Source organism: Tripterygium wilfordii, chromosome 12 (assembly GCF_013401445.1).
Source record: "Tripterygium wilfordii isolate XIE 37 chromosome 12, ASM1340144v1, whole genome shotgun sequence".
NCBI lineage: Eukaryota > Viridiplantae > Streptophyta > Magnoliopsida > Celastrales > Celastraceae > Tripterygium > Tripterygium wilfordii.
In genome coordinates this window covers 10424453-10451504 of record NC_052243.1, presented here as the reverse complement: position 1 = coordinate 10451504, position 27052 = coordinate 10424453, and the positions used below count along the sequence as shown (strand labels likewise).

At 37.9% G+C, this 27052-nt stretch overlaps 3 protein-coding genes across 3 annotated transcripts; 2 read left to right on the top strand and 1 right to left on the bottom strand.

The window, feature by feature from the left end:
• Window positions 1-1129: 1129 nt before the first annotated feature.
• On the top strand, window positions 1130-1534 carry LOC120010553. The gene has a single exon (XM_038861338.1). The coding sequence runs from the start codon at window positions 1130-1132 to the stop codon at window positions 1532-1534; it is 405 nt and encodes a 134-aa protein (XP_038717266.1).
• A 989-nt stretch (window positions 1535-2523) lies between these two features.
• Window positions 2524-7164, bottom strand: LOC120010233. Its single transcript, XM_038860958.1, has 6 exons — window positions 6887-7164; window positions 4461-4744; window positions 4175-4281; window positions 3882-4014; window positions 3572-3766; window positions 2524-3086 (listed from the first exon to the last, which is right to left on the bottom strand). Exons 2-6 carry the CDS (start codon window positions 4725-4727, stop codon window positions 2808-2810), a joined length of 981 nt encoding a protein of 326 aa, XP_038716886.1. The 5' UTR covers window positions 4728-4744; window positions 6887-7164; the 3' UTR covers window positions 2524-2807.
• Window positions 7165-12325: 5161 nt separating this feature from the next.
• On the top strand, window positions 12326-26791 carry LOC120010069 (methyl-CpG-binding domain-containing protein 9-like). Its single transcript, XM_038860760.1, has 10 exons — window positions 12326-13004; window positions 15076-15754; window positions 15930-17015; window positions 17113-17799; window positions 18136-18441; window positions 19074-19409; window positions 20950-21048; window positions 21856-22290; window positions 22790-25081; window positions 25704-26791. The coding sequence occupies exons 1-10, from the start codon at window positions 12544-12546 to the stop codon at window positions 26004-26006; spliced, it is 6684 nt and encodes a 2227-aa protein (XP_038716688.1). The 5' UTR covers window positions 12326-12543; the 3' UTR covers window positions 26007-26791.
• Window positions 26792-27052: the final 261 nt, after the last annotated feature.

Below are 27052 nucleotides of genomic sequence, written 5' to 3'. Positions count from 1 at the left end.
TCGATCGGGAATAGTCCGATCGATCGGAAATACAATCTGTCTCGATGATATTTTTAGGTGTTTTGGCAGGTCCGATCGATCGGAAATTATGGCCGATCGATCGGAAATTAGTCCTGGGCTCCAAGTCTTCATTTTGCACTCTTTTCCTCCCTTTCTTGCCTTGACACCTACAATATGCAAATATAGCTTTCTTAGGCAATATTAACTCTTAATCAACTCAAAATGCAATGAACTTATGTGTAAAGGATGCACAAATGTATGTATATATTTGACACATCAAGTGGATTAGATGGATTTCATTGTGTATCCGAACGGTTTCGTATTTTATCCTTGTGAATGGTGTTTATAGTGATCCGGCAATTCCAACCCATAGGTTGAGGCAAGGAGACCCTCTTTCTCCTCTTTTGTTTGTCATCTGTACTGAGGCTTTGAGTAATAGATTATCTCAACTTGAGATTATGGGCCAAATGGAGGGGGTTCCTTTCGGAGGAGATAGAATCAGGGTATCACATCTGTTTTTCACTGATGATTGTCTATTGTTTTGTCGAGCCACGATTGAAGCTTGGGAGTGTGTTCGGTCAGTTCTTGATTAGTATGAGGATGTTTCAAGGCAGAAGCTAAATGTTGAAAAAACATCTTTAATTTTTTAGCAAACATGCAAATAGTGAGGTGAAAGATCTATTGAAACTTTCTATTGGTGTGCAAGAAATTAAATCATATGAGAACTATTCGGGGCTCCTTGTTGTGATTGGAAGATCAAAGACCGAATCTCTAAGATTTGTGGTGGATAAGGTGGGGAAGAAAGCTCAAAACTGGGAAGAATCGCTCTCTCCTTTGTTGGTCGGGAAGTTCTTATTAAATTGATCTTACAGGCGATACCCACCTATAGTATGCAGGTGTTTTGATTCCCAGATAGTTTATGTAAGGAGCTGAGTGGTATTATTCATCAATTTTGGTGGAGGGGAGTTACGGATCGTAAAGGTATTTTCTGGTTGTCCTGGGACTTGCTATGTAAATCTAAATTAATGGGAGCCGGGAGGTTTAGGCTTCCATGACTTTGGGGCTTTCAATGAATCATTGCTTGCAAATTAGGCTTCCGTGATTTGGCATCTCCGGAATTCTCTTATGCATGGGGGAACCGGGGAAGCTCTCCCCCTCTCAAGAATTTTATAATTTGGCTTCAGAATCAATTTGTAGCTTGCAGCAAATGATTCCGGTGGAAAGTGAAAGAATTCTTTCACACGAAATTCGTCAGTCTTCAACTTGGTGTCCTCCTCAGTCGGGTTTAATTAAAATTAATTTTGATGCAGCAGTGAGACTTAATCAGAATACTACAAGTCTTGGGTGCATTATTCGGGATGATCAAGGGTTCCCAATGACGGCATGCTCTGACATAAGACTTGTGGCTTTAAACCCGCTAATGGCCGAAGCCTCCTCAGCCCTTTTAGCGCTGCAATTTGCCAAGGGTTTGGGTTTACATGATGTCCATTTAGAAGGTGACTCTTTAACAATCATCAATGCAATCAATGCATAGGATGCTCAAGTCTTATTTGGATAGTAGTGCTTTGCTCTGTCTACTCTCTTTTAGCCTTGAACGTTTGGTTAGCTGCAGTTTATGTTCTTTCATCGTTTCGTCTACCCAGTGGGTAGAGAAAGTGACCACTTCAAGTGGCAACATCTGATATTAAATCACACCTAATGGTAGGTCTGTGTGTCGAACTTCCAAACTTTCGAATAAAGCGGGATAGAAATCGATCTGATTTCTACAACCCTATGTATAAAAAAAAGATCTATTTTGACATGAAATGGAGATATCCATACATATATATATATATATATATATATATATATATATATATATATATATATCCTATAAGAACTCAAAGTAAGGACTTAAAATAAGTACACATGTTTTCACCATTGATTTAAAACATGTGGGACCCAAAACAATGGATCCCACTAGTCATTTCACTTAAATCAATGGTGAAAACATGTATACTTATTTTAAGTCCTTACTTTGAGTACTTATAGGAGAATTCCTATATATATATATATATATGACTTATGCTTATGAGATAATAAAATATGGCCAAAAAAATCTATAACAAAACGAGTTCTTGGTATCGAAACAGAGCATCTCTATACCTGTTGCTATCATTTTTCTTGGGTTGAAAATTGAAACACTTTCTAGTACCTAAACTACGAACAAAGTCGTTTTTTTTTTTTTTATCCTTTCTCAGAACTAGAAGCAAACAAACGAAACTACAAGCCAAGCCCAAATGCATGATTCGAAGGTAGTGACGACAATCTAAGAAGACTTGCAAACCCGGAAGAAAAACTGAGAGATGAACTATAAGTAAAATTTCTGATGGTTAAAGTAAAACAATATGATCAACTGCAAAAAGGCACCAAAACAGGCTGGCTAATTTCATCAATTGCTTTCACCATGGCCTTTAAAATTTTTAACTTGGTACGCGCATAAATGTGAACCAAGGAGGGAGTTAAAATCACAGCAGCTGAAAATGCAGTAACGACCAATGACTAGAGCAAGAAAATATGAAGTAACAGGCACCATACATGTGAATGAGGAAACTGGTGGCTATGCAGTCGACTATTATCTGCTGATGAATATCAGGGAGAAAAACAACTAAATGCTTGACTGCTGTTCCAAACACCTCAAAGTCTCACCGTATTTACAAAAATAATAATAATAAACCAAAACAATGCAAGCTACTTCTTGCTAAAGCTCTCTCATATATGTGGTAGAATAAAGAAATATCCTAAAACTCACATTGTATAGCTTCCCGTCAGGAACTCAAAACAAGACCCTCTCTAGCAACATTGGTGACCCGAAGCACAGCTTGTGCACTTAAAGGAGAGAGTTTTGACTGGCAAAAATGCTCCCAAGAGCCTGGAGTTTCAGAAACAGCTGTAGGAGTAAGGTCATGACATTTCTCATACACAGCTTGTAGCTCCAAGAGGAGAGTTCGTGCAGCCTCCCTGGACTCTGGAAGCTTGTCACTGAGCTGTGACGCAGCTGCTTGGATCAATTTTTCGATGCCATATGCTTTAATACCTTCAACTCCCTGTGGGTATGACATTAAATAATTAAGACTTTGTGGGTGGAATATATATTGGGCATCCACGCCCTACTAAATCGCCATCTCAAAAAAATTCCAACACCACATAATGACATAAGCATCCTAGGTAAAAAGGAAATCTCGACAAGAAATTTATTATTCTAAAACAAGCTGCTTTCCAAAATCCCTTTCCAGGTTAAGAGAGCAATCCATGCATCACGACAAAGCACAAAACAAACACTTCCATGCTGGCAAACAAGGTTTTTCACTAATAATACCTGTCCAACTAGTTGGATGCTCAAAGATTCATTCACACAAAGCATACATAACAACATTATTAATTGTAAATGAAAGCTTGCAGACAAACAATAGCTAAGACAAAAAAATATAACAGTTCATTATTTCCACACGAATGTCACAGAAACAAGAAAGCAAGAGACATACAAGAATTTTATAGACAAAGCGAGGTGTATCTAACTACTACATCTTACCAATCGTGGAACACTTCGACAAAAGCACATTGATGTCTTTGCTCGAATTCGTGGATTCCTATGCTTAAGGTTCGGTTGCAATTTTGGTAACAGCAATATAGGGGAAACGCAACTGGTCATGGATATTAAAGCTCTCTCAGCTGCCTCGCAAACAAATCTTTTGTCTTGAGAAGACTTGAGAAGAAGCTGTACAAGCTGGACTCATGGACATTCAATTAAAAAAAAATCAGAGTAGTATTCCATGTGAGGCAGAAACCATTCACAAATGAACAAAATAATAATTGAGGAATAAATTTAGGGAAAATTTTACCAGAGGATCAAGTAAATCAATTAGGTGATCACTGTATGCACTAAAGATATCTGCAGATGTCATACATGCAGTCTTACAAACAGCACTTCTTGGATTCTTCAGAGACTTCACTATCAAAGGGCTAATGTCTCCTCTGTTCGACAAAAAAATGATGACATATATGGAATCATCAGAATAAATGGAAGTATAGGTCATACATGCATAAACACAGAGAGCCTGATTTATACATAGGAAATCACAATTGCATTGTCCTTTCTCAGATCACTCATCACTAAATAATAGTTGGCACTTACAGCATCTCAAGCATGTCTTCCTTGTGAAATATTGACAATCGGCGAACATTATTCAGAGCTTCACAAACCATAACCCATTCTTTAGACTCAAGTCCTGCAAGGATTGTCTGGAAATGACATAAAGTTTATCATAAGAGATGGCAATCTAAGTTCGAAAAATTCAAGAAAAATTCAAAGAATACTAATCAGCACCAAACTTATCTACCCAAGACCCCTGAAGGACGAGGGAGAGGAAGAAAAGACCTATTTTTCTCCACTTCAAAGAAAGTAATAGCAATACTCATACCTTAAGACTGGCGCTAACATCTTCTACATCACTCAAGTTCTCTGATTCAATGTATTCCACTTCCGAGTTACCTATCTCTACACCAGGATTCACATCTCCATTAGAAGGAGTTGAAACCAAAGGGATAGAGTTTTTAGCCTGCCGCTCTCCAATGTTTTTGTTAGCATTTCCACTGCACGGTTTCGTGAAACTCCCTTTACTGCAGATTCCATTCTTTACCTCAGATGCAGGTACTGTGTTAAGATCTCTGAGAGCATTCCCTGACATCACTGTTCAGAATAAATCTGAAACAAAAAGTAAAATTACCTCGATATGATGCTATAGGATATAAATAATAATGACAAATGCCAACAAAAGAAAAACAAATAGAAAATATTTTCATGAACATGAGAAGGGTCATAGAATTGATAATGTGGGGCAAGTGCGTAAAAACCTCAACTTAAACCCAAGAAGAAAAACCAGTTTTCTAAGAAAGTTTTTCATTTCATTTCTTTAATTGAATTCATTAGCCTATGATCTCCACTGAAATCAAGTCGTGCGGGTAAAATCTAATCCGTGTCAGGCAGATGAAGGAACTGAAGATCCTATTTTTTCTTAAGATTTTTACTAACGGTAAAGGAGTACATCAAATCCAATGATATAAATACTCCATGCTTAAACATATTTATACCTAATTAAAGCATGTCTTGTACTAATTTTGCAACTCTATGATATATGGCATACCTGCAGTCTATCCCTATTTTTCCTGAGACAAGACACTGTTGAGAGCACATGGTGAAGGAGAAACACAACCATCTTGCCCAACAACAAGCTGACCTAGGCAGCACCGACACGCCAAAACTGCCGTCGCACCCGCACTGAGTGCGGCAAGGACGCGGATGCGGCAGGGACTCGGCATAATACGTATGATGACTCGTGTGGGATGCCTGGCATTGAATAACAATTTCAATCGTATGGGATTTATCTGTTATCAACATATAAACCCAATAGACATCTGTCATCTTCAGTAAAACTCAATTGCCAACTGTCATCTCCACTAGAACAATTTCAGTCTGACTTATAAATATTAGACAGACGCCTTTGCAGACAATTCGAGTCTACCTAAACTCCTTTGCAGACAACAATTTAAGGCACAAACTTTTAGAACTTGGGCTTGGGTTTGCCTAAGGCTTAATATAGCTAATAACTTTTGATAGTTGAGTTTTACCGACACCAATATTTAGATGACAATGGTCATAATCATCAATGAAACTTTGGATTAATATATATAAAAAAATCTTTTATTTACCGAGTCCTCCCGCACCCGTATCCTGGATTCTTTGAGGATTTACGAATCAATGTGTCCCCGCACCCGCATCCCGTGTTGCCGTATCCGAGTCGGTGCTGCCTAGAAGCTGACATATGTCATCTTCTAATGCTACAATCTTCTCCACTTGAGCACTTTGAAACTATATCCTTCTCGATCATGAATGATTTCTAATCATTTCCTCTAACTGAATCCCTATTGCCCGAAACTAGTACACTATCTATAGCCTCTATCCACTCAACCCAACGCTTCACTTACTACTTTTCATTTCTTTCTGGCGCAGTTCTTGCTCCGCCTACCTACGTATATAACTTACAAAGATATCCCCCTCGTATAAGCATCACTTGGCACTAAATATAATAAACAGGCAACATCAATAGATCTTAATGCAACAGACTCACAGTCTACTACTCTACTCATAGTCTATTGTGTTCAAAGAGCAATGTAGATTACAAAATGGATGTGCAATATATACACACTCCAAGACAGTGTATGGTGAATCTATCACATGTGAAACGTCCATTAAAAGTTCCAATTGAAAAAAAAATCCATAAAAAATCCTCATTCACACCATTTTAAAATAAAAATGAAAACAAAAACGAAAAACATCCTGTCAATTGCATACACTGTTAAAGAATCTATGGGTTTATAATCTGATTTCCTAGGCAAAACAATTACAATTCAACAACCAATCTACAGCATAATAATTCTTGATTTATGCCCCCTTTTGGACTCACATATGGTAAACAAATATCACTAATCAAGTTGAGTATTACTGATCAAGCCCTTGTCACTAAATCTAGCTACAATCAAAACAATTCAATTCCAAAGAACACCTAACGAAATAAGGATCTACAAATATCCAGAATAAACTCAAAAATTCAAAACCAGAGAATAAATACAAAAGGAACAAACACAAATTTATAATATAAAATCACAGAACGTCAAGATCTCGCCATAAAATCCCTCACAGATCGTGATTCATCTTCTGCAATTTCACGTTTCAACAGGATTCCGCGACAGAAACAAAATCAATCTAGTAAGCAGGGATTTCATACCAAAATAACTGTGTGCGAATACATTAGTAGAAATGGAGACGAAGACGATAGAGAAACAATACCACAGAAAGAGCAAACAGTGACGGCCAAAGAAGTGATGCTTTACTTCTACAGTCCTCTCTCTCCCTCTCTCTCTCTGTGATACTCTCACTCTGAAAATGGTGAGACTTTTGTAAAGGAATTTTGAGAGATATAACTGGCGAGACTTCACAGTCAAAGGAGACGACACCGTATGGGGATGGTATCCGACCTGGGCCGGCAACGACGGGATCTATTACACATGTGATTCACCGCCTGGACGCTGGCGATTTGGTATCGTTGCCATTTCTGAGTCTCGTAATTGCCTTACTGTTTCCGGTTAATTTCGAAATTGCCACTTTTGACAAGATGTTTAAAATGTACACAAATTTAATTTGAAATTACGCTCCAGATAATTGAAATTTTCGAAATCATATGTTTATGGGTTGATTATTAAGGTGCTTTTGGGAAATAATTTGAGAAGTATATCATGTTTTAAAATGCTATTTCAAATTATAATATATATATATATATATGTTGTTTCAAATGATGTGGGTGTTTGCTTCAATTTTTGTTGATATATATATATATATATATGTAAAAAGTTATTATAATATGCATATATATGGCGTCTCAAATGTTGTGACAAACTATATACAGGAAGAATTAATTATAAAACAAAGACAATCAATCGTCAAATTATTCGACATTTCAAGTGAATTAGTCATATATTCAATGAAGGGACACATTCAACACTAAAAATTAACAATAAATTTTTACATATTTATATATGTAAAAAATTTATATTATTTATATGAATAATTATTATAATGAATTATTACATATATAATATTTGTTTATTTATAGTTCAGTATATTTAGAATATCACTAATAAAGATGGGATATTTTAGGTATTTGATGGTTAAAAAGTTCAAATGCATATTTTTTGGGTTAATGCACCTTTTAATCATTGAAAAATATGACTAAATTCAACTCGGTTATTCATTTTTCAAACGTTACAACTTAAGTATTGAAAATTTTAAAATATTCCAGAACTCTCATACAGTCAGATTTCAAACCTCTTAGGCAATTAAATTTCTTACGTGGCATTAAAAAAATACAAAATATATATCTAGCATTAAAAAATAAAAAATATATTAACTTTGAAAATGTTATTTGTCCCAACACTTTTTGTCCCAAATCTTCTCAATCCCATGTGGCATTGCCACTTAAGCCTGCTTACATGGATAGAACACATTTGAAATTTAAATTTCACTCTTCTCTCTCCACTTCTCTTTTGTTCAAAATTTGAAAATCAAATCTCCCTCTTTTATCTTCATATTCTCTCATACTTTCATCTTCTCTCATATGGCTTTATGCACACAGTTTTTTTGTATACAAGCTTGAGATTACATTATTTTTTTTCACACAAACATTGCTATTACAGTGTTTTTCCCAATAAATTGTCAAATTTATCAAAACAATGTAATTTCTAGAATAATGTGAATTGTCATATATACAAAATAATGCAATTTTCAGTGTTTTTCATATATAAGTTAGAGAAAAAATAGTCTACAAGCCAATCAAGAATAACAAGGTAAAATAAATTGTCTCAAAAACATATTCATTCAAATAAGTGTTAAACACATTGTTACATTGTTTTCAATACAGTGCAACTTCCAAAATATGCAAAAAAAAATAAAAAATGAGAAAACAAATTACACTGTTGCTGGAGGTGGTTGGATGCACGAATTGACGAATTCCATTATTCTTAAACAATGTAAGTTGCATTGGGCTGTCAGATTCCGGTAGCTATCTGGCTGAAAAATGGTTGGGTAACGTGCGCCTTGGCGCGTAAAGTCCAAATATGGGACCGTTGACGGAGATGTCGTCGGAGGTGGCCGGATCGATGCGATTTGTGTGGAGGGTTGGGAAATGATCATGGTGGTCGGGCGCTTTTGGTCGGTTGGTCGATGGCTCCGATCGGTGGTCGGATGGAGGAGTTCTGGCAAGTAGTGGTGGTGCTCTTGAGAGTGACGGGGAGAAAATGAGAGAGGAAAGAAAAAGCGGAGAGAGAATAAAGAGAGAGAGAGTGAGTGGGTTTACATAGAGGCAAAATGAGGATGTGGAATCTAAGTGGCATGCCACATGGGATTGAGGAAAATTGGGACAATTTTCGTTGGGTTATTTAGCAAGATTGTATTAATTTATAGGATGGGGGCCAGAATTGCCCATCCCTGAAATTGTGAAATTTTTTTAAATCTGAACCATTGGGTTAACCTTGTGGATGAGATTAAAAGATCTCATTTTTTCTCTCTCCTGCCTAGGGTTCTCTACTTCTCTTTCCAAAATTGTTTCTCCACCAATAGAGTAGAGTGACACAACCCTGCTGAAATTGGATAAATCCTCTCAAAGGATTCTCAATTTTTTTTGCATAAACCTTTTGAAATTGTTCAAATTAAAGCCATAGATATGCTCCCTAAGGAAGTCTATAACTGGAATTTGCTCCAAAAAGGGGAGAACAGAGTAGTCCAAATACAAGGATATGCTCCCTGCCAGTGAGAGTCACCATCTTCGTTGGGTGAGAGCAATAATCGTCGATGTCGTTGTTGCTTTGATGGTCGAGAAGAGAGAGTTCTCTCGATTTATAAGAGATTGATGGGAGAGAGAAAATGTTCTTCTAGTTTAAGAGTGTGTTTGGATTGAGGGATTTGGAGGGAAGGGAAATGAATGGAAATAGAGTTTCCTTCCAATTCCTTTGTTTGGATAGTTTATTAAAAATTAAGGGGAGGGATTTGAGGGGATTTGGGAGGAAGATTTCATTAAATTTTTGCTAAAATTCTCTCTCCAAAATGTAGTCATTTGGAGGGAAGGGATTACTAATTAAGTCATTTGTAAGTTAAATATCTATTTTACCCTTGTACATAATATTTTAACATAAAAATAAGGATAAATTAGTAAATTAAACAAATTTTCTTTCCTTCTTTTTTTTATCTATCCAAACATGGAAGAGGGAAAAATAGTCCCCCTTCCCTTCCCTTCTCCTCTCTTCTCTTCCCTTCCCTTCCCTTCCCTTCCCCACCCCCCAAATCCCTCAATCCAAACACACTCTAACACTATGTTTGGTTGCATCGTTCCGGTCGGAACCGGAACCTTGAATTCCGTTCTTCAAGGGATTCCTTTGTTTGGTATGACATAAACCACGGGAACGGAACGTTCCATTCCCCTCATCTCAGGAACTTATGGTTCCTATCTCCTCCTAAGGAATCTATGGTTCCAACCAGAATGGGAACTTTTTGACACATGTAATGACAAATTTATCCCTTATCATAGACAAATACCAACCAAGAAATTGATTGTTCTTGACAGTGTTGAGAGATAAATTGATTGTTGTTGTTCTCCTCTTGTTGGCCCAATATGAAAGTTATCATTAAACAATTTTTGTTTTTGAGGAAAAAGTTATCATTAAATAATTATCCAACTAAATATAATACAAGATTCTCATATAAGTGTAATATGCTATCAAGGATAATATAGTCTTTTGTCACTTATTGTCATTCCTATTCTTCAATGTTCCGATCACAATTCCTTCACCAACCAAACATCGGAATCATTGGAATTCCCATTCCTGTTCCCGTTCTCATTCTTGTTTCCATTCCCGTTTCCGTTCCCATTCTCATTCCCACGACTAACCAAACATAGCGTAAGAGTTTGATTTAATGTATTAAATCTCAGCCATCAGATGAAATAGATGGTTGAGATTTAATTAATTTCACACAATTCCATAAAAACAATTCCAGCCCCCTATCCTTTAATTTCTCTCAAATACTCATTTTCTCTCTCTTGCAACACACAAACCTAAAAAAAAAAAAAATCAAATTTGAGATTGGAATTGTAGAGAAGAGGCCATCTTGCATAATAGCATTGACTCTTACAAAGAAGGAAACATAAGATTGATAATCAAACGAGTCAACAAATGACCAATTGTTCATCCGAGAAGTTGACCATCCGTAGTTGTATCTATCCTTCAGAGAGATGTAACTGCATAACTCATTAGAGAAGGGAGGGAGATATGAGAATTGAGATTTTTTCTTTTATATATATTAGAGCAAGTAATGATGAATACAACTGAAACAGTTCTAGCAGGTGACCGAAGGAACTAAGCCCGAAAGAAAAAATCAAATGAATATTGGCCAAGCCAAGTGCAAATGTACTTAGAAAATAAATTCATCGATGGGATGGAAAAAAAGACTTTCTATCATGAGTTTAGGCACATTTTGGGTTGGGGATTAACTAAAATTTAAATTGAGATTATCGGATGAGGATTGCGAAATCGGTAGCGCAATGTTCTTGATTTGTCGCAATGATCTAAGAAGAAACAACCATAACGATTTAGTTGAGGTCAAGCTAGAAGAAGAAATTGGAGTTGTGTGGAGAAGAATAAAGGTTTGAAATTTAGGTTTTGATTTTTAGGTTCAAACCGTTGTGTATGTTTTTTTTTGTTTATTGTCCTATGTGTCATCATTTTTTTGAATTATTAAATATCAAACTCACCAAAATTTGTAAGGCCACATAAGCAAACACCAAATAATTTGACTTTTGTTTATCACGTCAGCTGTTTGATTGCCCAAAAAGCCAAAAAACGCCCGCATGAGTAAGCTGGCAGAACTTTAAAATTTCGATACTCAATTTGAAACGCTTGAGAAATGGATGATCAAGTTGAATTAGATTATATTATGTAGTAACCAAAAAGTGTGTTAACCCCTTATTTTTTGAACAAGTTGGAAAAATACTACTTAAAATGCTACCTTTCTACTACTTGAAATGCTACCGTTATTTGCCCCTCCCTAATATTGGCCTAATGTCGCTGTTGTTGACGATGGTTTTACATTTGAAGGGACACCGTTATTTGAAAGTGTGGCATCATTAAAATATTTTTCTATTTGGGATGCCGCTGTTGTATTGAAAGCACAACATTATTAAAATGTATTAGTGTAAAAAAGTAAAATCAAATATATTTACAATAGTGATTTTGCTAATTTTTGTCTTTAACTGTTGTTCATGGTGTTATTTTTTTAAAAATTGAAACGGAGCATTATATGCCTCACAATCACTAAAGTCGGATTCATATATGATTCATTGCAGAAATGGGCGATTATATGTCAGTTCAAATGCGACGTTACCCTCTAACACGCTGGCTGGTGGGGTTTGTCGAAGATTGGAAGTGATTGGCAATTTGCTTCTTATATTTACCGTTGCTTTGGTTAATTAAAACCCTAAAAAAAATCTGGACTTGGAAGTCGTGGATCGTCCGATCGGGGTGGTGGCTTTCACATTTTTTAAGGAAGAAATGAACCCAGAAGCCTCTACGTTTCTGCGCACAGTTTTAGGTTTGCAGTTGCCTACGTGTCACTTGCTAAAGAGCGAGTACAAATAAATCCCACTCACTCTATCCAATTCAATAATTTCACTCTGCTTTAACCTAAAGTCAGATCCCTCGATACGGCCCTCCTTTGGTCCCATACCTCTCCCTTTCCAGAACTCCAAAACGCAGCATCAGAAGCTTAAAAACGCAGAACTATCAAAACGGCAAAACCCCTCGCCTCGATTCTCTCTCCTTCCCTCTCGATCGAAACTCGTGAGTCTCTTTCCAAAACATGTTCTCATATTCGGAACTGGAATCGCTAGCACGAAAGGGGTAATGGAACTCACCGATTCGACGGCGTCCGAGGCGGCTCGGTCCCCTCTTGGCATCGATCTCAATGAGATCCCTTCCTCCTCTTCCGCCGAAACCCTACTGGACCTGGTTGATGTCGTGCGCTCGCACTGCGAGGCTCCCGACCCTCCCTCGTTAGCTCTAGCCGGGTTGCCGGTGGGGGACCCCTCTGTGGCTTGCGGGGCTTGCGGCCGGCCTGAGGAGCAGGGTCATGTGGTAGTGTGTGACGCGTGTGAGCGTGGGTTCCACATTGACTGTGCCGGAATGCATGGACCTCTCGCCGCCAATTTCCCGGAGTGGGTGTGCGGGGAGTGTGCGACTAACGGGTCCAAGAGCAAGCGGTGGCCCCTGGGCGTTAAGTCCAAGCTAATTTTGGACATCAACGCCTCTCCACCGAGTGAAGGCGACGGAGATGGGGAGGGGAGTGTGGAGTTGCTAGATTCCAGGTACGAAGGTTTAAGTGTTAGTTTATGCAACTTTGCATGATCATCATTATATGGTTTCGGGTTTCTGTAATATTTGGTACTTTAAACTATAATAATGTACTTAAATGCTGAAATTTTATTTCACCCGAGTGAGAATGGAGTTAAGAAATTGGGAGCAAGGGAGTGAATATACACGTAGAGGCACATAATTTAATTTTTACTAAATGAGCTGAAATAACTCGATTTCAAGTAAGTGAGCAGAAATTTTCAGTGTTTCATTTATTTTTTGGATGTTATAGTTTGATACTTTAATTGTAGTCTCTAGATGATACTTCCTACATTGGGAGATGGGAATAGTCTTTTGCTATATTATTGTCATCTAGTGCAACTGTGCAATATCAGTTTCATATGCCCCCAGCATCTTCATTTTGCCTGTTTAGTATTGAGGTTGTTCTGGCTATTCAAGTTACGAAAGATTTCTTGATCGGAATAAATATTAATGCCTTTGGAAGCAAATAATTGTCTCTATTAAAGCAAAACTCGAACAATGGACTGCAGAATTCGTTGTCCTAAGCGGAACACTTTCTTTGAGAATCATTCAACTTCTTGCTAAAGTTGGCAATTGAATTTTCTTCGTACTAGTGAACAATTCTTGTGCCTATATGTGAGGTATCATTCCGCATCAAACTTCCTTTCAGAAGTCGACATTGGAAAAATGGGAGATTCATTGTTCCTTCCTCAATAAGTTTTTAAATTCTTTTGTGCCTAATGCATTGATTGGAGCGAGTTGCTCTTTAAGTGCTGAGTCATTGAATAAATACAACCCTTTGCGGGATGGGGGGCCTGCAATCCATATTTCAGGAAATGGTTTTAATCCTTGTAATCCGTTTCATCTAACGGTGTGCGGGATGACAACTCATCAAAGGTAGAAACACTCTCAGCGAGCAGACTCTCCCTTCCCTCCTCTCTTTCTGGCCTCTTCTCTCCCCTTCGACTGAACTCATCCTTCGCTCCGCACTGTCAGCAGACCCATCCCACTAACACAGAGAGAGAGACCTGATTAGGGTAGGGAGAAAGATCTCATGTATTCAGTGATGGCTGCCATGTTTGGAGCTGTCATTTACTCATCAAAAATCAAAATCAAAATCAAAGCATAAACACAGTGAGAGAGAGAGTTGAATAACAAAAAAGATTGGAAGATTAAAGAAGAGAGGGGCGGTTGTGAGGGAAGAGAATGATTAGTGGTGATGATGGTGGCGGCGGCTGTGTGGCTGGTGGAGGAGATCCGGGGAAGTAAACCCATGTTTGGAGTTGTCATTCACTAAACTCATCTCAGCCATCCATTTTAAATGAATGGCTAAGATTTAAAATTTCAGGAAATTTCCTGAAATATGGATTGCAGGGCCCCCATCCCTTGATAAACTTGCAGAAGATGGAAACAGCTCATGGAAACTTTGCATGCCATGAATGGTTTTCAGGAGTTGGCCAACTAAATAATTTATTTGATCTTGATTGGATCTTCTTCAAGATCTGGAGTAGATTTCACATAATCCAAGAAAACAATGCTACAAAGAAGTGGCACATTCTTAAATTGACATGTAATTTTCAATCCCAAAAGGACTGGAATATGCATTGCTGTATCCCAAAAGGTCTGGAGAGCTGATTTCTTGTTCCAGAAGCTCTCTTTCATTTATCTCTAGGTCTAATTTCTATCGGACAATACTCAATTGATTTTTGAGAAAGTTCATGAAGTGGAGGACTTGGAGGACTAGGAGACCTCTTGATGCTTTGTTTTTTGCTTTGCTGTGCATGGCAAGATTTATCCTTTGGCATTTTAGAGCATGAACAATACAGGGAATCATGCTTTCCTGCCACTAGCCCTAAAAAAATTATTTATTTTTTTAGTGCCTGATTTTTTTTTTTCAAAAAATTTATTCTGCTGTTATACTGTACTTACTGAAACCATAATTCCTTGCTGGTTCTGCTTTCATGTCAGTTTGTTTTGTGTTTCTTCTGTTTTAAACCATTAACTAAGTTTTGGAAATGTTTGATATCTGAGTAATTATGGGTTATCTTTGTTCTGTTTCTGAAGGAGCACCCCGGGTGATTCTTTTGGTGGCAATGCATTTACTGCTCGAAATGGGTATGCAAGAAATGGGTTTGCCTTGCAAAAAGCTTCTGGGGTTGTGATGCACACTGTGAAAGTGGGTTTGGAAGATTTGTTACATCGTACGCAAACATTGGGTAGAAGTATTGAGGAAGTAGATTTGGCCTTCCCACTAGGAAGGCATAGAAATGGTAACACAGCTAATAGATTACCTTCTCGGAATCCAAGTGATAATTTTTTGCCAGCTCTTAAAGAATTCATATCTGAAAGGCATGGCCAATTGGAGGAAGGTTGGCATGTGGAGCTCAGGCAGTCCATGAGTAGTTTTGAAGTATATGCAGTTTACTGTTCTCCTGATGGAAAGTCATTCAATTCAATGTCCGAAGTTGCTCGCTATCTAGGTTTGATGTCCAGCTACAATCTCAAAGACACCGGAATGACTATTGAGGAGCCATCTCTACAAGATAGGTCACATTTATTTAAAAAGAGAAAGTCAACAAGATCGTCTATTACCAATAATGAATGCAAAGAATCTTTGGTAAGTTGTTCTAATAAGGAGCTTTTCTTCCATAGTCAGAACACGGAAACTTTTCCTAGTAAGTATGGTGAAGTTATGGAAGAAGGAAAAGATGAAGATGGTGGCTGTGGTTCTCGGCAGACTGATGTAAGTAGAACACACTTGTTTTTTTCCCTCATCGTTTTGGCCGACTTTCTTCTTCTTCTTCATCTTTTGGGGTCTATCAATGACTCAACATAGTGATTTTTTTTAAGTGATTACAATTGGATCCTTATTTTCTATCAATTTCTCGTTTGATTTTTCTCTTGCCTGACTCTTTCAGGATGGATTCCCAGTCCAGTTTGAAGATTTCTTTATTCTTTCTGTGGGAGAGGTTGATGTGAGACATTCATATCACGGTGTCAACCAGATCTGGCCAGTGGGTTATAGATCATGTTGGCATGACAAGGTTACTGGGTCTCTTTTTCTATGTGAAGTGTTAAATGGTGGTGATTCTGGTCCTATTTTTAAAGTCCAAAGGTGCCCTTGCTCGGTGCTGCCAATTCCAAATGGATCGACTGTTCTCATTAGATCAAAACCTGATCGGTCTACCGTGCATAACAATGAAGAATGTTACAATCTAACTCATTCTGTTATGGATTGTGATAATGATGACGATATTCAAATGGTCCTTTTGGACCCTTCTCCTCCATCAGAGGATGATATTGTGACCTGCTTACAGAGTAGTGCAAAGGAAACATATGCCTCTGAGTCATCTGGCGGCTTGCAACCTAATGACTGGGAAACTGGAGTTGTTGAGGTATCTATGGAAGAGTGCTCCCCATCTGCAGCTTGGGGACTCTTATCTCAAAGATTTATTGACGCTTGTTGTGATATCTTAAAACGGAATGGAATTCTTAAGTTTTGCTGCAATCATGTTAATGACAAATTGGGATCCTCTTGCTGGGATGAACACGATGAGAAGAGCAATGCGACGCCCACTTCATTAACTAAGTTCTGCAGTTCTCCTGGATCTGTCAATGTACCATCCAAGTATGAGGGTGACAAAGAGCTTGAGACTTTGACTAATGTGCTTGCTAAATGGCTGGACCAGGATAGATTTGGACTGGATGCAGAGTTTGTTCAAGAAATGATAGAACAGCTTCCTGGTGTTGAAACCTGCTCAAAGTATATAACACTTGGTAGTAGGAATCATTCTTCGGCATTCCCAACTGTTAGAAATGGAGTCCTAGTTATCCAAAAGATGAGGGGAGTAGAAGTTAAGTCAGAAGAAGTTCCAAATGATATTCTCAAAAGGTCCAAAAAGTGCAGGTTGGTGGAGGATCATGAAATTGATAATAATCTTCAACCACCTGGCAATCTTTTGTGCTTAAAGCTTCCTCCTGCACTTGTTGGTGACCTTTACGAGGTATGTTTTTGCTTCTTGAAGTAGTTTTTGTTTAAAATAATTTGCTTTCAGTAGTTTCAATGACATGTTGCATCATATATTTTGGTTTTGTTTTCAGGTATGGGAACTGTTTTGGCGTTTTCATGAGATATTAGGTTTGAAAAGGCCTTTTTCGTTGGGGGAACTTGAAGATGAACTTATTAACCCATGGTCTGATGGCTCAGATCTTGAAAATTCGGAGAAGAAGATACAGGGAAATCAAGTCCTAGATTCCCATATGGATGGAAGGGTGGGCCAAATATCATCTTCAAGTCGTGAATCTCATACAGGTGTTTCGGTTGATAATCCAAACGTGTTTATACAAATGGAAACAGAGGCATCAAAGGAAGCAGCCCAAGATAAAATTGCATCTGTTACCTATAGTAGGTGCTGCGGAGTTGCTTTGACGAAGGCTCACTTCTCACTGCTGGATGTGCTAATAAGTGAGCTCCAATCCAAAGTTGCTGTACTTTTTGATCCAAATTTTGATATTGGAGAGTCAAAATCCAAGAGGGGAAGGAAGAAAGATGTGGATACCTCAATTTGGGAAAGAAGAACCAAACTCAATATGCTCCCTATCAATGAACTGACTTGGCCAGAACTAGCTCGGAGGTACATTTTGGCCATCTTATCCGTGGAAGGTAACCTTGACTCTGTGGAAATTACTGGTCGTGAAAGTGGTAAAGTGTTTCGTTGCTTACAAGGTGATGGAGGGGTGCTTTGTGGCTCACTAACTGGAGTTGCTGGAATGGAAACAGATGCATTGGTAAGCTTGACCCTTCTTCTATTGTGCTCTGAAAGTTGTATCATTTGCAGAAATATTAAAAGAACCAAGTAATGTTAATGTCTTTGGTGATAAATCTCAGGAATGATTCATTGCATTGCTAGAATTGTTCTTTGTTCTCGTTGCATATTTTGAATACTTTTGCAAGCAAACATGCGCATGTGCATTTGTAATTTTGTATGCATGTCTTCATATGGCTGCGGTTGTAGTGTTAACTTTAAATATATGTGAAGAAGATTGGAACGGGAACATCTAGCATACTAATTTTTTGAGATGGGAATATGTACCATACTAATGATTTAACTTCCTTACTTTCAGTTGCTTGCAGAGGCTATAAAGAAAATATTTGGTTCTTTGAACAGAGAAAATAACATTCTCACCATCATAGATGAAGGACCTGAGCCAACCGATCCTTGTGAAAAGAATGTCGTTAGTGATGGTGACATGCCAGAGTGGGCACAGGTACTGGAACCAGTTAGAAAGCTACCCACTAATGTGGGAACCAGAATCAGAAAGTGTGTTTATGAAGCTTTGGACAAGGGTCCACCAGAGTGGGCGAAGAAGATACTGGAGCATTCAATTAGTAAAGAAGTTTACAAGGGCAATGCATCAGGACCTACAAAGGTGACAGTGACAGTAACAGTAACTTCTTGCGAGTTCTTTTATGTGCTGAATGCTTGTGCATAATGTGTGTTTTTCTCTGTATGCATGTCTTTTCAGAATCTTCATAAAAACTGGTGGATACAATCTAGTAAAGTGGGCAGTATTTTTTAATTTACCCAATTGGAACTCCAAGGAGGTTGAATATTCCACCCTGCCTTTTTCTTTTTAAGCTTCTTGGGGTAAATATTGAGAAATTAGGTATTATGATCAATTTTGCTTTGTGAATTATTGCTTCTATCACAGTATATAATGGAACAGGGTAATATTTTAGGTCTGTTGCACTAATGGTGTCAACCTCTTTTTCCTCAAATACGTGCAAGTCTATCAAGTGAATCCAAAGTGCTGTATGTTTTTTGCTTTTCTTTCATGCCTTTCGTGTTTGAAGAGACTATGTTACATCTGGTTTGGAATGTCACCTAACATAATTTTTGAGCTTGTTTTTATTTCTATGAACTGTCTATAGATTATCTATAGTCTTGCACGGAGCTTGATCTTTTAAATGTCGAACTTGGTTTACATTCTTTTGAAGTAAGTGATATCTCATAGCAAGCATCTATCTTATGTGGTTGCTCTTTATTGTTGATTGAACACAGAAAGCTGTTCTTTCAGTTCTAGCAGATCTACGCAGTGAAACACAGTCACAGAAATCAAACAAAGGCAGCAAAAGGAAGAGAAGTTTATCTGTATCCGACATTATCATGAAAAAATGTCGTATCATATTACGCCATGCTGCTGCTGCCGATGATGAGAAAGTTTTTTGCACTTTACTAGGCAGAAAGCTCGTAATTTCTGGTGACAATGATGATGAGGGACTTCTTGGGTCTCCAGCCATGGTATCTCGTCCTCTCGATTTTAGAACTATTGATCTACGATTAGCAGTTGGGGCCTATGGTGGATCGCATGAAGCTTTTCTTGAGGATGTTCATGAGGTTGAATTTCTTGTCCCATTTTTTTGAACGAGGGATCTTTTTTACTTTGTAATTGTTGTTCATTTGGGAGTCATGAAGTTTCTTGAATGCATATTATTTAATCGTTTGTGTCAGTGTGAGTTTCCTTTTGTGGGTTTATGTTGGTTATTTCTTTATTATTTCTCTTGATGTTATTTGCAGAGCAAGCAACCTGGATGCACCTGTATGTGTTAGTATATGTCTATGTGTGATTCATAGTATAATATTAAAGACATGTTATTGATGTCTACTTCCAGTGAGGGGACTGAAAATAATGGAGAATTCAAATAGTTCTCTTGTGAGAGTGGGGTGAAATCTTTGATTTGACATGGTCATTTTACTCTCTGACTAGCTTAGTAATACGTGTTTGGAAGGTATGTATGATGAAGAAATAGGAACTGTTGGATTTTTTATATTTAGTCAATGAGAGAGCGAGACCTGATACTTGTAGAATTGTATTATTTAGGTAATCAATAAAATCATATCGTGTTTGTCCCAGAACCACTTCAAATGCCTTTAAATGAAGGGAGATGTCATCTTAATGCACTTTGCTCTAGTACTTTAAATTTATTTAAGAGATTGCTTTTTGATATATATTCATGACCAATCCTGGTACAACATAATGTTATTTAAGCATTCACCTATTCAAATAAGTTGTGCTGTCCTCACCTTGAATTCTGACACTGGTTGGGCATATGTATTAGAAATGTAAAAGAATAAATTTAGGGCAGCCAAAAGTATGAAGAAGAATTCAAATATCGTTGGTTAGGTAGAAGTCTGATTGAAGATCAGTTCAATGAGTTCTATTTGTTTGTTTGCCAGTTAAGGGTTTTTTTTTTCAATTTTTACTATGATTAATTTTTTTGCCAATCTAGAAATTAGGTTTAAATGAAAAGTTGGGCATGGTTGGTCTTGTTAAAAAAGCTCAATATCTTTCTTAGATCGGAGTTTGAAAAAACTGGGTAATAATTAATGTAAGTGGAGCCTTTTGTATTAAGCAATTTCATGGAATATATTGCGGTAAAAGGTATATAGAGTTTGCATTATTGTCTCTCTTGCCCTTGGATTCTCCTTCTAGTGTTAAGTTGTTGCTCTTTGGCTCACTTCAGCCTTCATTCATGGTTTGAGGAGCTCAAGGTGATACTATTCTGTTCATCAGTCATGGATTTAAAGGTTCTTCTGTTTTTGGAATTTGTCCACATGAAGAGTTTTGCATGCTTCACAGCTGCTGAGAAATGTGCTCTTCCAAGAATTTCTTGAAAGTTCTGAAATTGCTTTACTGTCTACAGCTACTTTACTGTATCAAATACATCTCATCCATGAGTGTTGTGTTCTATGAATGGACTTCTCTTTGTTTGTAATTTAGAATAAGTTTACTTTCTCAAACATCTCCTTTTGTTCCAGTGAGGAGCATTTTACAAAGCTATATGGCTATACCACTATGCATGCTTTGATGTTGCCTTGAATTTCATCACTGTTATTGTTTTACTCCTTATGTAGGGTATGTTGTTTTGATCTGCAGTTATGGAATAACATTCTCGCTGCTTTTAGGGACCAGCCTGATATGGTTGAACTGGCTGAGAAGTTATCCCGAAATTTTGAATTACTATATGAAAATGAGGTTCGTGCGGCCACATCAGTCATTCCATTTGTTTTAGTCTTTTGTTTCTTGACTTGCGACAAATATGTAGATGGTGCTTGAACTTCATTTTGAAATCCCATGATGAAGCTTTTTGTCAAAATGGATTGTCACAATTGAGCGTGATCCAATGAGTTATCATTTGGCAAGCGTGTCACAGATTTTAACATTTGTTTAAAAATTGCATATCAACTTTTGTTGTTTGGTTATATACATAAAAACCAAAGAAGGATAAAAAAAGATGAATGTGTAAGCGGTAAGCGGCATTGTCCTTTATTAGCATATAAATTGAAAATACAAACCAAGAGAGAATCATATGATAAATGTGGCTGAAACAAACTTATTAGGGTCTGTTCGTTTAATTGTTTACTATTGTCTTTTTCTCCTTTTGGTTTGGATCTTGAACTTCGTTATCCTATTTTCTGGGTTCCACCTTTTTAGTGGCCCTTTAATAGAACTTTTTCGGCATTCAAAAAAACCGTTGCTTAAACTAACTTTACTAACACCTATGATGCTTTTAACCAACGTGTCTCTAGAATGTATGCTCATAGTGAAAAAGAAATAGACCTGAATGTTATATTATTTTTATAGGAGGAAAATCATATTCATGTTCTGTGGAAATTGGTCACCAAAAATCTCTCTTGGTGCTTCTAATAAATTATATCATTTGATATATAATCACTTTTTATCTTCCTTCGTTTTTTCACATTTATGTCTTCCTGCCCTGTTGTGCGGTTCGCTTGTTCCATACATTTCCTTTTTTTTTATGTAATACTTTTGAAAGCGCAGGTGGTAACATTTGTTCAGAAAATTGTGGGGTATGCTAAATCAGAGTGTCTTAGTTCAGAAGACAAGAAGGAAATTGATGATCTTCTTGCTTCCACAAATGAGATCCCCAAAGCCCCTTGGGATGAAGGAGTTTGCAAAGTGTGTGGTATTGATAAGGATGATGACAGTGTTTTACTGTGTGATAAGTGCGACGCGGAGTATCATACTTACTGTTTGAATCCTCCACTTTCAAGGATTCCTGAAGGAAATTGGTATTGCCCATCTTGCGCAAGTGGTGTGCGTGTAGTTCAAGAGGCATCAAAAGGTATACAGGTTACCAGCCAACATGGGGTTAAAAAGGACCAGGGAAAATTTACCCGTGTTTTTTTGGATGCAATATCTCAGTTGGCAGCTGTAATGGAAGAAAATGAGTACTGGGAGTTCAGTGTAGATGAGGTTTGTCTGTGGATCCCTTGCTGCATATATGTTCCCGTTTTGTGTGCCATGACTGTTGTGATTGCATTAATTATTGACTATTGTGATTGCATTTGGTTGAATAAAGCTCGAGTTGTGTCATGCATGAGGCATGGAAAATTTAGTCTGTGTCTTGGAAATTATTGCATTTTTACTGCCATAGAAAAATGTTGTATGCATAATCAATGTGGATTTTATTTTTTGGGAGATAAATATATCCTGGTAGTGACTTCTTGGCCAAAGAAAGAGCGAATCATATTGTTGCATGGTGAATGTAAGGAATATTGTCTTGAGTGTCAAATAGAATTTCATTTCGCTTCTTCCTGGAGTTGTATTCTCCAGTGGCATCATAAGATATAAATGATGAGACGAGGACCATCAATTGCTACTGCCGCAAGTTATCATGTCCTTTACTTCTATTTTGTGTTTTTATTCTGTTTCCGCTTGTGGTGATTGCTTAATAAAGTTACACTTAATGCAGAGAACCTTTCTACTGAAATTTCTCTGTGACGAGTTGCTTGACTCATCTCTTATTCGTCAACACCTTGAGCAATGTGCTGAAACAACAGTTGAATTGCAGCAGAAATTGCGTTCTTTTTCAATAGAATGGAGAAATCTGAAGTCCAGGGACGAGTTCATGGCTGCTAGAGCAGCAAAGGTTGAAACTAATGCAGTTGGAGAAATAGGATCGAAGGATGGGCCTGCTTCCGCCAGTACAAACAATGATAAGTGCATGGGACAGCTGCCTAACCTAGGCGGAAAACTTGGTAATCTTTCTGGCGTCTCAGATGAGGTGCCAACACTTCATGGTGGTCCAAAGGAAATCGGACTTAATGGTTTTGGTAAACACCCATCAGTGACAAATTCTGAGAAAAAACATTGTTGTAACAGCCAGATTATGGATTCTATAGACAACGAAGTTCGATCAGAAGATGTTCATGAGGCTGCCAATGATAGTAGGTTACCTTCCCAAATGCATGATAAATCCGTCAAACCAAATGAGCTTCCTTTGTCTAGCTCTTTGTCCCAGGAAGTCAATTGTTTGGGGAAAATCTGTTTTCAGGGTGATTTGCAAGAAGGTAAAGGAAGTTGTGGTTCTCTGCAACCACCTGCAGAATATCAAGGAAGCTTCCCACAGAGAGAACAAAAGGTTTATGCAGCTGAGGATGCATCTTCAGTTACTATGCATGAGCCACAAGGTTACCATCTTGAGTTGAGCACTGTTAAGAATGATCTTCTTATTCTGCAGAACTCAATCGCCAGTGTAGAGTCACAACTTTTGAAACTATCTATGAGGAGGGAATTTTTAGGTACTGATTCTAGTGGGAGATTGTACTGGGCTTCAGCCACATCTGATGGGAATCCTCAGCTTATTGTTGATGGAAGTTTGGTGGAGCAGCAGAGAAGAAAAGTTCTGGATCTTCCAGGTATGGTGAATGGTGGATCAGTTTTGCAGAACTCTACTTCCACTGACCCTTGCTTGAAATTGGAGGGGTCAAAGGCTTCCTGTCCATTCCTGTATGATGCAGATGATATTTTGACTGCATGTTCAACTTGGGTCTGTTATCAAACTGATGCAGAAATTGAAGCACTCTTCAAGTGGTTGAAAGACACTGATCAGAAAGAGAGAGAACTGAAGGAGTCCATTTTGCAATGGCAAAAGTCTAAATTTCGTGAAATGCAACAATCTGAAAGCCAAAATGTGGACAAGCATGCAGGTTTTCCAAAGCCTGTGGATAGAGAATGTGCACCTTGTAATCGTCTTGTTACTATGGCTGCTTTGATTCTGGAGAAGAAATATGGTCCCTGCTATGAGTTTGATAGCAACGAGACTTTAAAGAAGCGGGGAAAAAGAGCAAGAACAATGGGTGACGGTAAAATGTATAGGTGTGAATGTTTAGAGCCCATTTGTCCTTCCAGATACCACTGCCTCTCATGCCACAGGACTTTTTCCACGGCTGTTGATTTGGAGGGGCACAATGATGGTAGGTGCTTATCTGGTGCGTTATCAGCTAATGAGAAGAGCAAGGAGCTGATTGATTCATTTAAGGGGAAAGGGAATTCAACTCCTTCAACAAGTCCAGATGATTGTATCAGTGGAGTGGACTTAGCTAAAGCTTCGGGAAACTCATGCTCTGAGCTTAGCTCAAGGTTGATCAAATTTCAAAATGAAGGATTAGTTAGCCCATTTGACTTTGATGAGATTAGAACCAAGTTTATAACAAAGGATTCTAACAAAGAATTGGTTCGAGATATTGGCTTTATTAGTTCAAACGGGATCCCTTCATTTGTCCCATCTATATTCCCTTATCTTAATGACTCACCAGTGATGCTAATTGCCCCTCGGGGGGATAAAAGCATTTCGGCGGATGAGTTTAACCCTAATGAAAGGCTAGTCTTTTCGGAAAAAAACAGTAATAGCAATGGTTGCCATCAACAAATCTTTGGTAATTCTTTGAAAAAAATTTCTTCTACTGAAATCAGTGAAGTGTTAAAGACTAACAGATCAGTTTTGCGGTGCTCGGAACAAAGAAACAGACAACTTTCTTTTGATGCTCGTATTCCAGAAGATGGTGTTTGTCGTTGTGTTGTTCCGCAAGCCGCATTGAGGCCCCTAGTTGGTAAAGTTTCACAGATTCTAAGGCGACTTAAGATCAATTTACTTGACATGGAAGCTGCTCTTCCTGAAGAAGCTCTGAGACCATCAAAGGCACACTTGGAAAGGAGATGGGCCTGGCGTGCATATGTAAAATCTTCACAGGCTATTTATGAGGTCAGTTTCATTCCTTGGTTCTTCTGGGACTTAGAAATACACCTTTTTTGTGAATAACATTTACGAGCCTCTTAAACTTGTAGCAGAGCTGTATTCTCGCAGATATGCTCTTTAGGATTCCCTTCGTGTTGGATTTATTGCATTTTGTCGAAGAACATTTATTGACCTTATGTTTTTATGGTTCCTGAAAAAGAAATGGTTGATACTTAATCTGTTACTTGAAGATTCTGTCTAGACTGTCTATACTTTGCTTGAAAAGAAAACAGTTTATTCTTGATCAATAGGTATGAGCTTGGTTGTCAGATCGTTTATATGATATTATGATATTGTGGTGTTTATTTCATATTTCATGGTCATCATTTGTTTTAGGGGAGTGTTTGCATATACATACTTAGCATTAGGCTGAAAGCTTAGTTCTTCTGTAGATTTTCGATTTCTTTCTTTGTTGCCTTCCTATGTATAGGGGAATATATCAAATGTTTCTCATATGTTGGTTTATGCAATAAAAAGGAGAATCTAGGATTTATAGTAGGTTCTTAATCTGTTAATCAGTTTTTTCTTCACAATTATGCAGTATTTTCCTTCATGGACTGTCAAACTAAGGTCCTCTTTTTTTTATCAGATTGTCCAAGCCTCGATTGTACTGGAAGACATGATTAAGACAGATTACTTGAGAAATTACTGGTGGTATTGGTCATCCCTTTCAGCAGCTGTGAAAACTTCTACCATATCTTCACTTGCCCTGCGGATATATTCACTTGATGCTGCCATTGTTTATGATAGGACATCGCCCACTTTAGATTCAACTGAAAATTTGAACTCTAGCGGCATATCAGACCAGAATCCATTGCTAGGTTTGGATACAGGGGAGAAATGCAAGGTAAGCAGGAAATCTAACAAGAAAAGGAAGGAACCAGAGGGTTGATCTTAGATATACAAGTTTTAGCACATGAGATAAAACCGTCGTAAGTCCACTGGATGCGGCATGTCCTGTCGGACTGGAATGTTATGAGAAAAATGTTTTGATGAACATTCAACATGTTGGGAGAATTGGAGGTTCCTGTTATTGCTGCTGCCCGTGTCACTGTTGCTGCAGCTACTGATACTGACAAATCTGTATGTACATAATGCTGACATTCTAACGTGGATGCTGGATTGGATGGCCGAGTTCATATGATTTTCTTGGAAAGTCGGAAGCATTTGACGGACAATGGATGTTGAAGAATGCATCCAGTTTTGGCCTGATTTATGTTGCAGCAGCTTTCGGATTTGTAGTTTTGGAGGAGAGATGAGATGGAGCAATATTATTCTCATGATGAGTAAAGTCTATATACATATACAAAAGCAATCAATGTAAAAAGAACATAGCAGGGAACGAAAAAGAATGGAAAGAGTTGTAGCTGAGTAGTGTAGGCAATATTTCATTCTTTATACATAGATCTCTCTCTCCCTCACCACCCCCAAACCCCATTACCTACCCTGTGTGCGCTTTGCAGATGTGGGGCCAGTATGCTTGTAGCTCTTTGGCGAGTGTGATGATACTTTCTCATAGTTTTTTTTTTTTTTTAATCAGTTCTCATAGTTTTGTTTACATGACTTGTGCCATTTTCTTTCAAGCAGACTTAGTGGATCAGTGTATTAAATTGCTTCTTGGAGAACCAGCTGCATTTTAGTGAAATGTACGAGGCTGATTAAGGTTTTGAGGTGTAATAGTGAGCTCGAAGTCATAATGTAGTCTAGTTATCTTGGTGTAAGAGTACCGTGAACTCGCCCTTCCCCCACGCGGTTGTGATACAAACAGTATGGTTGGCTTGTCATGGTTTGTAGTTTGAAAGCACAATTCTTCTGCACCAATGTAGTCTAGAAATCATCTTGGTCGTTGACCACTTTTAGACGGCAAACACTGAATCAAGCAGATAGGATAAGCTTGTTCCTTAAATTTGTCTGGAAATGTTATGCAGATGTTAGAAG